The sequence below is a fragment of the Tenrec ecaudatus genome, chromosome 1, assembly GCF_050624435.1.
Source record: "Tenrec ecaudatus isolate mTenEca1 chromosome 1, mTenEca1.hap1, whole genome shotgun sequence".
NCBI classification, from domain to species: domain Eukaryota; kingdom Metazoa; phylum Chordata; class Mammalia; order Afrosoricida; family Tenrecidae; genus Tenrec; species Tenrec ecaudatus.
In genome coordinates this window covers 37,232,977-37,248,203 of record NC_134530.1, presented here as the reverse complement: position 1 = coordinate 37,248,203, position 15,227 = coordinate 37,232,977, and the positions used below count along the sequence as shown (strand labels likewise).

The window sequence follows — 15,227 nt, the reverse complement described above, 5'->3', positions numbered from 1 at the left end:
CTCGGCGGCTCTTTTCTCCGAAGCAGACAGCCAGGCCATTCTTCCAAGTGCCTCTGGGAGGGCTCACACTGCCGACGGTTCAGTGAATAGTGCTTCACCCTAACTCAGGACACTGCTTGGAGCGTGTCCACCTAGCTCAGGACCTCACTTGAGGTCAGCCACCATGTTGACTGGCACTCCTGCGGGAGCTGTGGTTGTTAGGAATGTGCTAGAGCTGTGACGCGCTGTGGAATACAGCGGCCAGGTAACGTTCCGGGCATACTACTATCAGTCCCCAGGGCCTGCACGAGATGCCGGCCCCGGCCCCACACGAAGGCAGTGTCTTGGAGCGTCTTGCCAGACTCCCCGGAAAAATGCAATCTACGAAGCCAAAGCCCTGAGGAAAGCGAGTAGACTCGCTCCTGTCGGTGTATCCACTGACCATCAGACCTTCTGAAAGGCGGCTGGGTGACACCGTGGACAAGTGCCCGGACAGGCGCTAGGTGGGGGAGAGTGGACGCTGGGTCCTCATCACTTCCTAGCGCCCAGCCCCACACGAGATGCGTGTGCGTCCTCACCGTGTGAGTGGATCCTGGCTCAGAGCGACCTTGCAGGGCGGAGTGGAACCCTCCTCTAGGGCTTGACAGGCGCAGACAGCCTCCTTGCTCCGCAGAGGCGGCTGGTGGGTTGAAAAGACTTTTCAGTTGGCAGCTGAGCACGTAACTGCCGCAGCACCACCGGGGCTTCTATCCCCATAAGGGGAGTACGTACAGATGGCTCCACCTGTGACAATCTGGTGGACAGGCCACGTGTGCTTCCAGCAGAGTGCGCCTTGAGTTCGCCCCGCATGTCAATATGGAATGCACATGGATTTTAGGAGCTTCAGAAAGAAAAGGACAGCAGTCCTTGATTCTAGCAGTCACGGTTGGGTGGCATAGCGGGTTAAGCATTCAAAACCCACCAGCCGCTCCATGGGAGAAAGATGGGGCTTTCTGTGTCCACAAAGAAACCCACAGAACCCCGAGTTCTCCTCAATCCTCGGGGGGAGGGTGGTGGTGGTGTGTGTGTGTGTGTGTCTGGGTCCAGCACCACCACTCAGCAGCCGAGAAGCCAGCACCCAGATCTTTAAGACGTCGGCAGTCAACGCCCATTCAGCAGGTGCACAATGCTGACATGGAGGTCTCTGGGGGCCGCCACTTCATTTTTCACATAAACTCCAAACCAAACCCACTGCTACCGAGTGGTTCCTGACAGAGCAGAAGTGCCCCGGGACTCCCGAGCCGGCCAGTGGTGACACGCTGAGGTCTCCTGCCGAGGCTGGTGGCTCCGGTGGCTGGCAACCCGACTCTGGGCCACCAGAGCTCCTGTGAATAAATCCAGTTGCCGTCAAGTTGGTGCCAAGTCCTGGTGAGCCCTGAGGTTTGAGCAGTTCCCTAGTACTTTCCATGACGATCCCATTCAGAGGGGGAAATGCCAGCCTGTTCCTCGGCGGTGCCACTGCAGTTTCAAATGACAATCTCTAGTTAGTAGAGAAGCCCCGCTGGGGCCTTGCAGTATGAACTGGGCAGGCGATCCAGCCCCAGGGCCCGTCGTCACTTGGCGGGGCATATCTGAACGGAGTGAGGCCAGGCATTGACAGAGGCGACCCCAGAGAGGTGCACCTTTCTCAAAGGAAAACGCCCCATCTCAAGCTCCTGGCTCTTTCTGTGGGGGGAGTTCTGCGGGGGTGGGGGGTGAGGTGATGCTCAATGTGCCTGGGTGCCTCTGGAAGTGTATGTTTCCACTCTACCATGTGAATGGAAGGCTGCCACGTGGATGTGTAGGACACAGGGTACACAGGAGCACCAGGGGTTAAGGGCCCAGCTATAGACTGAAAGGCAGGTGGTTTGAAGGCCGAGTTCAGCCTAGGAAGCCCTCTAGGGCAGTTCTACTGTCCTACAGGGTCGCTGCCCTGCAGGCGCCAACTCCACAGCACACAGCAGCACACAGTTGTAAAGAGTAGCAGATGCCGTTGTGTAGCAATTGCCTGTGTGTGCAGAGCCCCAACTCGCTTGGCCCTCACGCAGAGGGAGTCCCGGCAACCATGGCTGGAAGTCTTTCCGGTGCAAACTGCTGACAAATAAAAGGCCGTGAGTCTGCGTGGGCCATTCCCAGGCCTTATCAGTTATCTGGGCAGGCTCCTTCCCCAGGGTAGCCAAGGAGAGACCCTACCTGGGGCTGGCTGGAGCCGCTCAGCATGGTGGCCCCAGTACAGTAGTCTTACCAAGGGCCACTGTTCACCTTCATCAAACTGTGTCCCTCCTCCCCACCCAGGCAAACTCGCCCTGGCTGGTTGGTAATGGCTCCTCTCGTCTTAAAGGAGATGCTGCAAGAAGCAGGAAGCAAGAGCAGTGCTGAGTCCCAGGTGAGTGGATTCATTTGGAGCCAGGCTGCCCAGACTGGATTCTAGGCCTCCCCAGGGCCTCAGTTTCCCGTCTGTAAATTGGGAGTACAGAACAATCCCCCGAAGGTATTGAAGATTTTGTTTTGAACCTAAGCACAATATACCTAGAGCCCTTAAGGTACACTTCAAAATGTTAGCCTCCATCCTTAAAGTTATCCAAATACCAACAGATCAAGGTTCTTTGGCTGTGTTTCCATGGGCTTAAGGGGCCAATGAAAGGTTTTCCTTGGAACTCATCTTTCAAAAATTCCATCTTGGCTTTGAAATTGAAAAACACGAGAAATAAGGCTATCTGGAGGTGTGAGAGAACAAGGGATTTTTTCTCCCCACCTCACTTGGTCACTGGTTTCCCATCTTACACTTAATTTCTTGTTAGATGAGATGGCTAGGGTGTGGGTCGGAAGGGTTCAAGAGCAAAGGGAACATTCTGGTCCATGTGAACAGATCCCACCCAGCCCCAGGACCTTGGTGTCACCCGTGGCAGAACCGGGTGTTACAGGCCACTCAAGAGCACTGGCTCTGAGATTTCACTGGTGGGTGGCAGCCACTGTGACCCGTGTGCTAATGACATGTCACCTGGGACAGATGGGCTTTGGCCATCAGCTGAAGCAATCTCCAATCCGGTCTGTGTGGCCCGAGGACTACTTTGTCCAGTAAAAGTCATGATGACCCCGGCAGCCTAGTGTCCTGGAGCACTTGCTGTGGCGGGCTGCACCTGAGCTGCACCTGAGCTCCCCCAGGTGTTCACTGCTGCCGTCACACTTCTCTGGCCAGATTCCGTTCACAGTCAAATGGAGGCTGAGCGATCCAGCCCCATGGCCAAGGTGATGACAGCTAGAGTACGAGGGCCAGGATTCTAATCTTTTATTCATCCAATACACACTTGTGAAGCAGGCAGGACACGTGAGGGGTCGTTCTAGACACCGGTGAAGCTGCCTAGAACAAGGCACAATTCCCGTCTGTCAACCCAAACACTGTGTTCATGACACCAGAGTCAACAGATGGAACATGCCCATACCGGACTGCACGGAGGGGTGAATTTCCTGGAAGGAAAATGGAGCAGAGGCAGAGATGGAGAGGGTAGTCATGGTGAGCTTCTCAGAGGTGGTGGCAGTTGGCAAATGCTCTCTTGCCAGCTCCATTCCTCACCTATGTTCTCCTGCTTGTCGAGATCAGAGCCTCAGAACCACGCCGGTGCCAGCTTGCACTCCAACATCTCCTCCACCAAAGGCTTACATTTGATTAGGGTGTGTGGGGGGTGGGGACGGCAATCAGGGATCGAAGCTCCCCAGGAGCCATATAGCTCCCTCCCGGGGCCGCCAGACCCAGTGTGACCTCACTCGCTAGCTTCACCCTTGCCTACGTGGAGTGGGAAGGTCACGTTAAAGGTCAGCTTAAAAAAAAGAGGACCTGATGCCAAGGGCTTAAGTGGAGAGCAAATGCTTTGAAAATGATGAGGGCAAAAAATGTACAGATGTGCTTCACACAATTGATGTGTATATGGATTGTGATAAGAGCTGTATGAGTCCCTAATAAAATGTTTAAAAAAGAAAGGTCAGCTTTGGGAGTGGTTTGGGAATGCTGGCAAACGCCTTTCTCCTCAGCGAGGCTTGTGAGGGAGCATTCCTCTCTCGGACCCTCAGAGGTGTTTCCTCACGGCCTCTTGCAAAGCTTTTGAGCAATCGCCACCACGCGGATTTTGTGACTTTCTGCCTGGACCCCATTCAGAGGACTGATGCATTGGACTGTCGGGTTGGCAGGTAAGACCGGCAGTACCACGGACCGCAGGACCAAATCTGCCCTGGAAGCAGTGCAGCTAGAAGGCTCGCTGGGAGCAAGGATGATGAGAGACTTTGTCTTACAAACTTGCGAAATGCTATCACGAAAGACCAGTCCCTGGCAAATGACATCCCGCTCAGCAGAGGGGCAAGAAAAAAAGAAGGCTCCCCTGAAGATGGAATGACACAGGACAACCGTGAGGACAGCGCAGGACTGGGCAGTGTCCCACTCTGTCGGAGCCAATGCAGTAGCACCTACCACCAGCACCTGGGGAGTCATGGGCATGCTGAACTCTGCCTGCTTCCTCAGTGGTGCCCATTGTAAGGACTCAAGCACCTGGCTCCAAGTGTGCACAGTCACTGCCATCGGCACCCTAACCATCACCTGCGGGATCTGTGGTATTATCACACGCTCCTCCTGTAATCCCAGCACCCTGGGAGCCCTGTTTCATGATTCTAAGTGGTGCCCAGACTAAAGGAAAGGCTTCTCTCTCATGATGCTATACCACTTCGGGCAACAAAACCAGAGCAGATTTGGGGAGCAGGGGATTGCTATCAGTCACCTGGGAGACATACCAGTTATGTCAGTGCAAGTCTCTCAAGAGCCCCAAGTGCATGCAAATAAAGCTCTTCCAGACCACAGCGTAGTGCCCAGCTCTGGGCTCAAGCCACCATGTTTGCAGTCCACGACGTACAGCAGGCGTCGTCTCTCTGACTCAGGAGAGCACCATCTCCCTCGTGTGGGCAGTTTCCAGTCAGCTAGCTGTCCCTCAGGAGGCCCGTGGGACCATGCTAGCACGGCCCTTGTCCGCTGCACTCCCCAGGTCCTCACCAAGCCTCTCTAGCTCTGTTCTCTGGCGGCAGGTCAGCATCCACCAGTGGCTAGTCTACCACCAGACACCATCTCAAAGGGGCATTCCAAGTGTTTTCTGAATGGCTGACCAGCTGACAGAGTCACCCCAGGAGAATGTGCCTGCATTCACCAGTCCAAGAATAGACAGGAAACAGAAACCATTTGAAAATGTTCCTGAACTCTAGCTGGCCTGGCAAGGCTGGGGTGGGAGTACAAAAAGCTAGTGGGGAGTCTCTCCTCGTGAGCCTTAAAAAAAACGTCACTCTGACAAACCACAGGAAAAGTGTCTTCTCGGCAATAAGGGAGTCTTAAGGCAAATGCAACCTTTGCCCCTGGAAACTTGGTATTAAAAAATAAGAAACCACCAACTAGAACCTAAGTCCCAAATATCTCTGCTATTATCGCACTTGTGTTTTATTGCTGTGTGAAATTTCCACTTAGCTTGAATGCAGACTTGGAGCTTTAAGTAAGTAGAAAGCCAGATTAAATAGTAGGTGATGGTTATCTAAACACTGAGATGAAACCATTCTTCGATTCAATGCAGTCCAGTTCAGAACCTAAGCCCGTCTGTGAAACCAGCCTGTGGCTTCACACAGTGGCCAAGGCGTCCCCAGGACCTCTCTTCCCCTCGCTGGGCTGACCCATTCGGTGGCCCGACTAGCCCTTGCCTATTAGGAATGGCAAACGCGTGTGCGCCTAACTTCCTGCTCTGGCTTATTTGCTGCGCTTGAGTGAGGCGCATTTAGGCACCAACTTCTTCCATCAAAGGCTTGCCCTCTCCAGAAGAGCCGCCTGAGTTACGTGTCATTTGCAAAGGGAATTCCGTGGGTCCAAGTCAGGCAGGAGGGACATACTAGTCCTCTTACCGCAATGGTTTGACAGGATGCGCTCGCTCCGAGTCCCTGTCAACGGCTCATGACAGCTACAGGTAATGCAGGTATCAAAATGCTCCCCTCCCCCGCCACAATCCTTCTAATGAATCCAGTGAATGAAGAAGAGCCCACTCACACCCTCCAGACTCTAATCCCAGGCTTTAACAATATCATTCGCAGACACCAGACCTTTGGTTTTACACGGAATGGGCACACTTGTGGGGTGGGAAGACAAGTCGGCGTTGGGAAGCTTTGAGGTCAATGCCCAAGAGATCAAGGTTCTCAGTCACCCCTCAGGGCACTCCCAGAATCACCTTCAAAATCAAAGGATGTTTTGGTGAGATCTGATTTCTCCAAGACAGTCCGGCTTCCTTCCATTGATTAAACAGATCAAGCCAAGATCCACTCAAGTCAAGATGGGCACGGGCCCGGAAGGTCCATGAGGTGAAAGTATATTCCAAGCTTTGGAAAAGCCAACTTAGATGCAGGTGTTGCTACACCCGGAAGATTTCCTTCCCTCACAAAGTGACTCGTCTACATGTTCACTGATGCTTGAAGAGTGTTTATTCTACATGTAGAAGAAAGACAGCCCTAACCTTAAATGAAAAACAAAAACCTATAGAGGCCATCACCAGGCAGTGCAGTTGGGAGCCAGTTCCAATTCTACTTGTCGCTTTGGAGATGTGACTGCCGAGCAAAATCACACCCCAAGGCTGTTTCCCATCTGAAAGCGAGACTGCGCTCGCCATGTCGTTGGCATGTTTCACCACATGTTACTGCTACAGAGGCATCCGGATTAAAAGGGAGGAGAAATACAGACAGGAATTTTGAATTCTCACAGACAACAGACTCTCAGGAGACATGGAGGTGGCTGAGCCCCTGATACTATTTTGCCTGAGATAACCCTGCACAGAAATATGCCCTGAAAGTCTTCTTAAAACCTGGCAGTTCAAGGTTAACTAACAGAACAATCAAGTCTGCCTTGAGCATGTTGCTCACTTCAGACCTACCTAGGATCCGAGTGACAGCATAGATAGGCACCTCAGAGAGAACAGTGGGGCCGTGGTCAGAACTCAGCAAAGGAGGGGAAGAAAGGCCGCACAGCCTGTCCTCCAGGTCACCAAATTGGACACGTAGAAACAGCTGTATAGGTATTTTGTTGTACATATTTTCAACAAAATAAAAATTTTAAGGACCCGATTTGTATAACCAGCATACAGTAAGCAATGTTGTTTTTTTTTAAAGTTTCAAGCCCTACTAGTTCACCCCGAAGTTTCTCAGCAATGTTTTGACATGACACAATTTCAACAGGAAGCTGCAACAAGGGAAGGGAAGTGGGAGGGGCCAGAAGTGTTCCAGCAGGCATGGGAAAAGCAGCGGACCAACCAATGAGCAGTGTCCATATTTCACCTTAAATCACATACACTGAAACCTCAAGCTTTGTTCCATCAAACTGCTTTCTAAGTTGATGCTTTATGTAGAATAAATGACACAGATGCCACTTTTCCCCAGCAGTCTGGACCCAGGTTTTATATCTCCCTAGCACTGTGCATACTAGCACCCCCACCCTCCCGAAACAAAAGCAGAAACATTGCCATTGAGTTCATTTTGACTTTACGGGCCCACGTTAACCATTGACACCACCCAGGGCTCCTATATGAAGGTCCTGGGAGGCAAGTTCGGTGGCACTTGTCAGACTCAGTAGACCGGTCTCATTGGTAGGGACAGGAGAGAACTTCACCTGGGGAGTCTAACCTTAAGGAAAGGTCAAGTCCCAGGAGAGACCAAACAGGGGTCCAGGCTCTGGGACAAACACAAGTTCCCCCAATTGGCTAGCTTTCTTTCGAAAAAGTCCACACACCTTTTCTCTATCCCGAGGATGAAGGATTCATAAACCCTTGACTCCACTTCCAACCAATGTCATGGTCTTCGTCTTCCTTCGGCAGGATGAGAAGAGCTGAAGTGCCTACTCTATCATGTACCGATCATCATCCCCTTGGGCAACATCTGACTGCATCTATGCTCAATGTTTTAAGAGCAGAAGCGTTGAGAAATTACGATCAGAGACCAGCACGTAGCAACTGTACCCAGGAACATTCACTACGAGAGCTTCCTGCACGGAACACACGCACCTCACATGGTGTGTACAAAGCAACTGCACTGGCCAGGCACACCGGAGTCCACCAAACAATCCCACAGCACTGGGGTCCGTCCCGACTCATAGCGACTGCGCCCCACTGGGTCCCCGGTCCCCAAAATCGAACAACTTCATGGAAGCAGACTGTGCATCTCTCTCGCAGGGAAGCTGCGGAGTTCTAACTCCCAAGTTTTAGGCAATCCTCTGAGGACCTAAGTCACTGCACCTCCAGGGCTCATGCTGTCCACTGGGACTGTACACGCAGCACCTATAACCCAGTCATCAAAACAGGGTCATAATAAACGGCCTAGCTACCGGGCCTCCTGTGACCCATGCAGTGAAGTGACCGGTGTCACCTGAGTGTCAGCAAGTGACCCGCTCACCGTGTGCATCTGACACGCGCGCAGCATTCCGGCTCTTGCACTGCCGGTCCAGTGGCGTGCTACCCATTTTCCTTCCGAAACACACCGTGACGTGACCACAGCTCCTAAACCAGCGGAACCGCAGCTCGTGACGGCAGAGCAGGACTGATCTGGAAGTGAAACGCAGGGCTATTAAATCTGTGAATGTGATCACTCACTCTCTGCTAAACGGCGGCTCCACCGTCACCTACAAGGCTAACAAAAGATGCTCTCGGGACATGTATCAGATATGGAGAAATGGCCAGGTGACAAAGATTAGGGACCAAGAGGGAGGGGGAGCAGGGAGGGAGGGGAAAAAACGAGGAGCCAATGCCAGGGGCTTAGGTGGAGAGCAAATGTCTTGAGAATGATGAGGGCAATGAATGTACAAATGTGCTTTACACAATTGATGTATGTATGGATTGTGATAAGAGCTGTATGAGCCCCTAATACAATGATTAAAAACAAAAAGATTAGGGACCAAACCCAAGAACGGATCTCTCTCAGCATGTTGAAGATCGTTAAGGCAGGAAGCTTCTTTGAGATGCTTCAAGACAAGGCAGGGCCAGACTACAGTAAGGCATCCACAACGTCCAAAGCACCTAACATCCTAACACAGACAGCATGTCATGGACAACTGAGACCTACCTGTAGAGACAAAATGTATTCGAACCTCACGATGCTTGGAGGTGCAAGTAAAAATTAGTGTTCCGTCACGTCAGCGCTACCTGCATTCGTCATTATTCTCCAACACTCAATCAGAAATTCCCTGTGCGCCCCGGGATTACTTGCGGAGGTTTTGAGCTGTGTGACCCAGGCCTAGAAGTCTAATAGCAAAGGTGTTTTTGCTTTGACAGACTCCAGTAGGTGTGAGAGCGACACTGTGTTGGAGGGGGGCAGGGCTACGGCTCCCCCTCAGCAGGACACGGGGCCATCTCACTCCAAGCTCTTCTCTGCCCTTCCCGCCTGCACTGACCAGTGGCTTGGCCACCCTCAGGACACTCACTCGCCCTGAGGTCCCTGGAGAACGGCAGTTCGGGCCTACCCACTATCTCAGTGGAAGAAAGCCCGGCAACCACATTCCATAACAATTGTCGTCATCCAGTGGATCACCCTCCTAGTGACCCTAACGAGATCTGTCTCAGGATTCCCAAGGCTATCATCTCTCCAGAAGCAGTCTATCACATCTCTTTCAGTGGAACAAGGGGTGGATTCCAACCACTGACCTTCTGGGCCCTCGCTTATCAAGGAAACCCAAGAGGGCAGCCCCTGGATGGGATGGCGCTTTGACATCACCAGTGGTAGCGGCACCGGGAAGAATAGTCGCGGCGCTGAGCTTGGACGAATCAACAGGAACAATCCCCTTTTCTTAAGTCACAGGCTGGCCTTCAAAGAACTTTAAATGTGGCTTTTACGTGTGAGCCAACTTTTTCCTGACCTACTTGCATTAGAATTCCCCCTTCAGGGCAAATTGCCCGCTTTATGGAAATAAATCTCTCCACAGGGAGAGTCACTATCAGATCAAAATGTACACGAATAAAATATCAAAGGCATTGAGAGCTATACTTTAGCAGAGTGGCTGGGCTTTTTACTTAAGCATTACACGCCTGCAGTTTAGACAGCAGCAGGCAGACAGTAAGCTATAAACAGCATCTTGACCACCTAGCCTTTGGGGAACGGAGAAAAGGTGTGGAGTTTTCAAAGACGAGGTTAAAAAGGGGAGGGGGAGGGGCCACCACACACTCAGGTGCTAAGGTTTGGATCAGGGGTCCTCAAACTTCTTAAACAGGGGGCCAGTTCACTGTCCCTCAGTTCCACTAGAAGGGCCAGACTATAGTTTTAAAAAGAACTATGAACAAATCCCTATGCACACTGCACTTATCTTATTTTGAAGTAAAAAAAAAACAAAGGGGGCAAAAACACCTGGCGGGCTGGATAAATGTCCTCGGAAGGCCACATATGGCCCGCAGGCCATAGTTTTAGGACCCTTAGTTTGGATCCATTGACTCCACTGACGGGTCCCCTGAGCACAGGTGGCACAGGAGGGGTTTCAAAAAGCTCCTGCAAAATGGTAAAAGACCAGGGGAAATGTCCCCTCACCTTGTACATATGTGCTCACTAAATTGATTTGGTGAACGGCCTTGCTTGACTGTTTTTTACCAAAGCAGGCAGGCTACAAACTCCCAACAGGGAAAAAAAACCGAAACCACAGCAACAGGGCAGACGGCCCTTTGAGTTTCCAAGATGGCACCTCTCCACAGAAGGAGAGAGTCCCATCTTTCTCCCACAGGGACAGAAGGCTGCAGTGATTCACGCCACCCAACCACCCAACTCTCGCAGGAATACAACTGGCATCCTCAGGTAGCTCCTTTCCAGTGGGATGATTTCTCTGAGATTCCTTCAAGAAATATGAGGGAACTTCAAAAAGTTCACAGAAAGGTGGAATTAGAATAGAATTTTTCCCACAAAACTTCTGCAGCACTGCCCTCTCCCCCAGCCCCGAGTCCTATGGAACCTGGGGCACAAGCCCATCTCTGCCGTCTAGTGAGGACACCGGCCAACACTCCACTCTGTGCAGACAGCAAACTCAGATCCGCAGGCAAAATACTTCCCCAGGCTGAACCATCCCAGTGCTAGGGAGCAGAAGGGACTCGCCTCATGCCTGCTGACTGGCTAGAGGACAGGCCAGCAGATGGGCTCTAATGGACACCAGCTCTCACAGACAAGACCCCCTTGTCACTAGCTTCCTCACAGGGCCCCTCAAAACAACCCTGAGAACTAATGATGCTGAAAGGCCCCTGGAAACTCAACCTGTCCTCTCTTCCCACCCACCCGCTGCCCTCTAAGCTTCTCCAATACAGGAACAAAAGCCAGAGAGGGGTCACTTCTACCAAGGAGAGTTTGCCCCTACCCACCTCCCCACCCTCTCGGAGGAATGGCACACACAGCACCGGGACCAAATACCACTGGCCGTCAACCAGTTGTACTCAGAAAGCAGCCAGTGCAAGTAGTCAGCCTTAGTGCAAATGTTCTGCCTTAGACCAGGGATCCAGAAAATAACCCACTAACTTTCAATAAGCAGAGGAAGTGGAGACCCCACAAATGAAATGCTTCCGCGCTTACCAACGTTAAGTCCACATGGTACCACCACACGCCTGACCCCTGAAGGACAGAGCAATTTAAACCAACAAATCAGAGTGAATGGCAAACAGGAGGAGGTGGAAGTGGCAGCCACCAGACAGCTAGAGCACTGCTCTTAAGCCTGCAGAGGCAGGTTCCACACAGTGCTGGCTGGCCTGAGCGCACGCCGCCACCCCAGTCAGGTAGGCACAAAATGCAGTCCTTCCACAAGGGTTTAGGAAAGTGTTTTTTTATTGGTTACAAGTATTAAAAATGTATCATTGGAATTCCTCCATTTTTTCAAGGGCTTGCTGGCAACAGCATAAAAATCTTTTTGGTTTTTTGGTAGTTCTTTTTTTAATACATCCGACAAGCTCATGCTAGAAGGGGGGGAATGGCAAACACCACTGGGACCTTGTCTAGCTACATTTCATGCCCCCTCTCTGCGAAGGCTAAGGGTTCAATCAACGGACGACCCCTTTCGTAAGTCAAATGGTCGGTTTTAATATTTTCATTTGAATAGTCTTGTATCACTCTCCAACAATAAAATAACCAACAGCAAGCCAATACAGGATCAACACTCTCCAAGATTAACAACTCAAAACAAAAGATTTCAGGCAAAATGTAAATCACATATAATACAATTGAGGCGTCCAAAACAAATTTAAATAATTTTAAATATTTTATTTTTAAACTGCTACAAATGATTTATACAATATTTCAACATAAAGTCCCCATAACAGAAATGTAACAAAATGGGAATGATAGTGAAAGAGTTAAAGTGGCACAAATTCACTGAACAAATATTAAACTACAAGTTGTAAGAGGTAGATTACTTTTTGAAAGTTGAGAGAAAAAAAAAAACCCGATATGAATAAAAACCTAGCTGTTTTCCACCAACTCAGTCATTAATTTGGGGGGAGGGGAAGCAGGTGACTGCAAGGAGAAATGAAACTGAAGAAAGAGGCCAATCTGTTGTTTTTCATCAATTCGAAATCAAGTGTAAAACCTGATACACAGTGCATCTGTATTTGCATGTAGACAGACATACATCTATATAAAGGCCCAGGGGCCATCCTGTACACCGATGTTGCTCCACAGTAACAACTGATAATATGGTAGTTATAAATTAGTGCCAGATAATGAACTGAGATGATACTCTCCACTTGGATAGATGATCGTGACACTTGGGAGAGACATAAAAAAGTTCATCTCCAATCTGGTTCCCTCCTCATTATGCTGGCAATCTGCTTGTAATAAAAAAGAAAAAAGGCGGGAGAGGGGAAGAGATCAGCTAAATGTGTGTCTGTCTACAGCCCATTTAAAAGAGCTGTGTCAAGAGCTGGTGTGAGACCACAGCATTTTAAAACGCGTGCCATCCCTGACATCTACCACAAACCACTGATCAAACAGGGAGCAGCTGGCTTTGCAAGGTCGTCTTCGATCATTCTTTTCTCTATTAGGTGCCAAAAGCAAGAGCCCCACACGGAGTTGGGTTCCCAGTCTGGTGAGGAGCCAGGTCATCTAGCTCACCACTGGGCCCTCCCTCAATGGACCCCAGTCTGCCAGGAGCCCAGCTTTGGGGGGTGGGGGCAGGGGGTAGTGGGCACTGACCCCCTCAGGGTAGTGAGAAGCCTGCCGGCAATCAGATGGGTGCTAGGACTGGTGAGTCAGCTTCAACTGGTCTTGCAAGCTTGGTAGATTTCATATCCTTGGTCGTAGTGCTTATCCTAAGTTGAGCATGCAATAATCGTTATTTAGTCAATTTAGGTTTGTTTTGTTTTGGGGGCTTTTCTACAGGAAGTTCCTAGAAAATAAGAAAACTGAAGATAAATGACAACATAATAGAACCTTACATGAACTGAGCATGTTAAAGAAGGAAAGTGAATAGTCCAATAAGACAAACAAATGTTACTAAGATAGTGACATAAGTGACTCTGAAGGTACTTGGGAACTTCTGCCTCATACACAAAGGACACACACTGGGAGGAGGTCTGAATTGGGAAGGGGGAACAGAGATGGACACCTGGGGAATCCATCATTGTATTTGTTCTGGGTCAATTCTTAAGTCAATGAGAAAACTTGGTCTGCACTTCATTCTGAGCCCTTGGCTTTTCGTTTTCTTGATTGGCTGCAAGAGGGACCCCGGTATTGATAAAGCATCATACAAGCAAACAACTGTTTAAAACGGAGCATTCAGGAACTGATGAGCACTTTGGGACTTAGGAGGCGGCGAGCACGACAGGAGGCAGGCCTCAGCAGCAGATCCCCGGGAAGTACCAGGCACAAGCCGGCAGGCTCTGGAGGGCACGCACATCATGGCGCCTCCCCAACAGAGCCACTGTTCTTAAGAGAACCTGACAGGTGGGTGGGTGGGACGCCTGATTTCCTGGAGGCTTTGTCCTAGAAAAAGGATTTGGCGCACGTGCCTGTTTCACCGATTTACCCAAACGGTGTGTGCTCTAGGAAATGGCCAGCTGGCGAGTCACTAGGAGTCTAACAGCAGGCTCTGGCTGTCGTCAATCACCTGGTTGCCTGCAAGTGCACACTGGAATCCTGAGTTGGCACTCGGTTGTAAAAGTCCTGAGCGCTGTTGGGGAGGGCGGGTAGAGACTGGATTGGAGGGAAGGAAAGGGATGCGCTGCCAGTTCTGAGGAAGTGCTTGGGGCGCAGGGGGAAGAGCAGCAGGACCTCTGGGAACAGGAGTTTTGAAAACTGTGTTTCTGAACATGAGTGAGGGCTTGCTTCCTGAATAAAATCTTCCCTAAATAAAAAATGGAGGAGTAGAAAGAAACGGCACGAGCTTGAAGACCACTGAAAACCACGCCCTGTGCCAGTGGCGCACTGAGGCCGAGGCCTAAAAACCATGGTGCTGGCTGGGCACTCAGTGTGCTTGGACACTCGGGAGGACATGCCTACTCCTTGCCCAGATCTTCAAAACCTCATTTCCTGTTGGACACTTGTGTTTTGAGTCCCAAAACACTCCAGTACTTGATGGGTTGGTAAGTGGGCCCCTCTGCCGTCCACTCATCTGCGATGTGTCTGCCGCCCAGTTCCCCGGTCGGGTTGTGGGAAAGGATGCTCATCACCTACCAATCAGAACAATACCAATGTTGCCTTAGCTGTGGCTCCCCTGCTCCCCTCAGGCCAACTCTCCAAGTACAATCAGTACACTGAACAGGAGCAGACCAGAGAGAAGGAACTTTATGAGGCTCTCTGCTCCTTGGTTGTCCGGAGGGTTCTTCAAACAACACTGAGTTGCTAAGAGGTTAATTAAATGCCCTTCCCACTTTCACAGTGACTCCACTTTGAAGGGATTCCTTCCAGGTACTATCAGAGACCCCAAGTGACACAGAGCAAGCTAAATTAGCCCCTGGGAGATGCCCTATGGGCATGGAACATCGGATGGCAGGCCTGGTAAAGACAAATAGGTGCCCAAGTAAAGGACTACAGGACAGGATGCCAGCTCTGAGGATGGTGACCAGGGCTCAGCTTGCCAGAGACCAGATGCTGGGGAATAGCAAAGTAACTGAACATATCATACACACGTAGGAAGCAGCGTTTCTGCATGTTCCTACAGTAAACTGCGGAGCTCGGTCTTGGCTGAAGAGTGTCCTCCGCATCACTCTTGGGCCTGGTTATCA

General features: G+C 50.7%; 1 protein-coding gene across 4 annotated transcripts in view; it reads right to left on the bottom strand.

Moving 5' to 3' along the window:
* Positions 1 to 15,227, bottom strand: part of PRDM2 (PR/SET domain 2) — a 159,271-nt gene that overhangs the window by 40,800 nt on the left and 103,244 nt on the right. Inside the window, exon 9 of one of the 4 annotated variants that reach the window (XM_075550932.1) lies at positions 11,828 to 14,672. The exons of 2 other annotated variants lie outside the window; for them this stretch is intronic. In XM_075550932.1, the coding sequence (XP_075407047.1) occupies positions 14,669 to 14,672 (4 nt within the window). In that variant the 3' untranslated portion in view covers positions 11,828 to 14,668. Of the gene's footprint in view, positions 1 to 11,827; positions 14,673 to 15,227 lie in introns of those variants that run through there. One more of the 4 variants, XM_075550931.1, reaches the window with a different exon arrangement.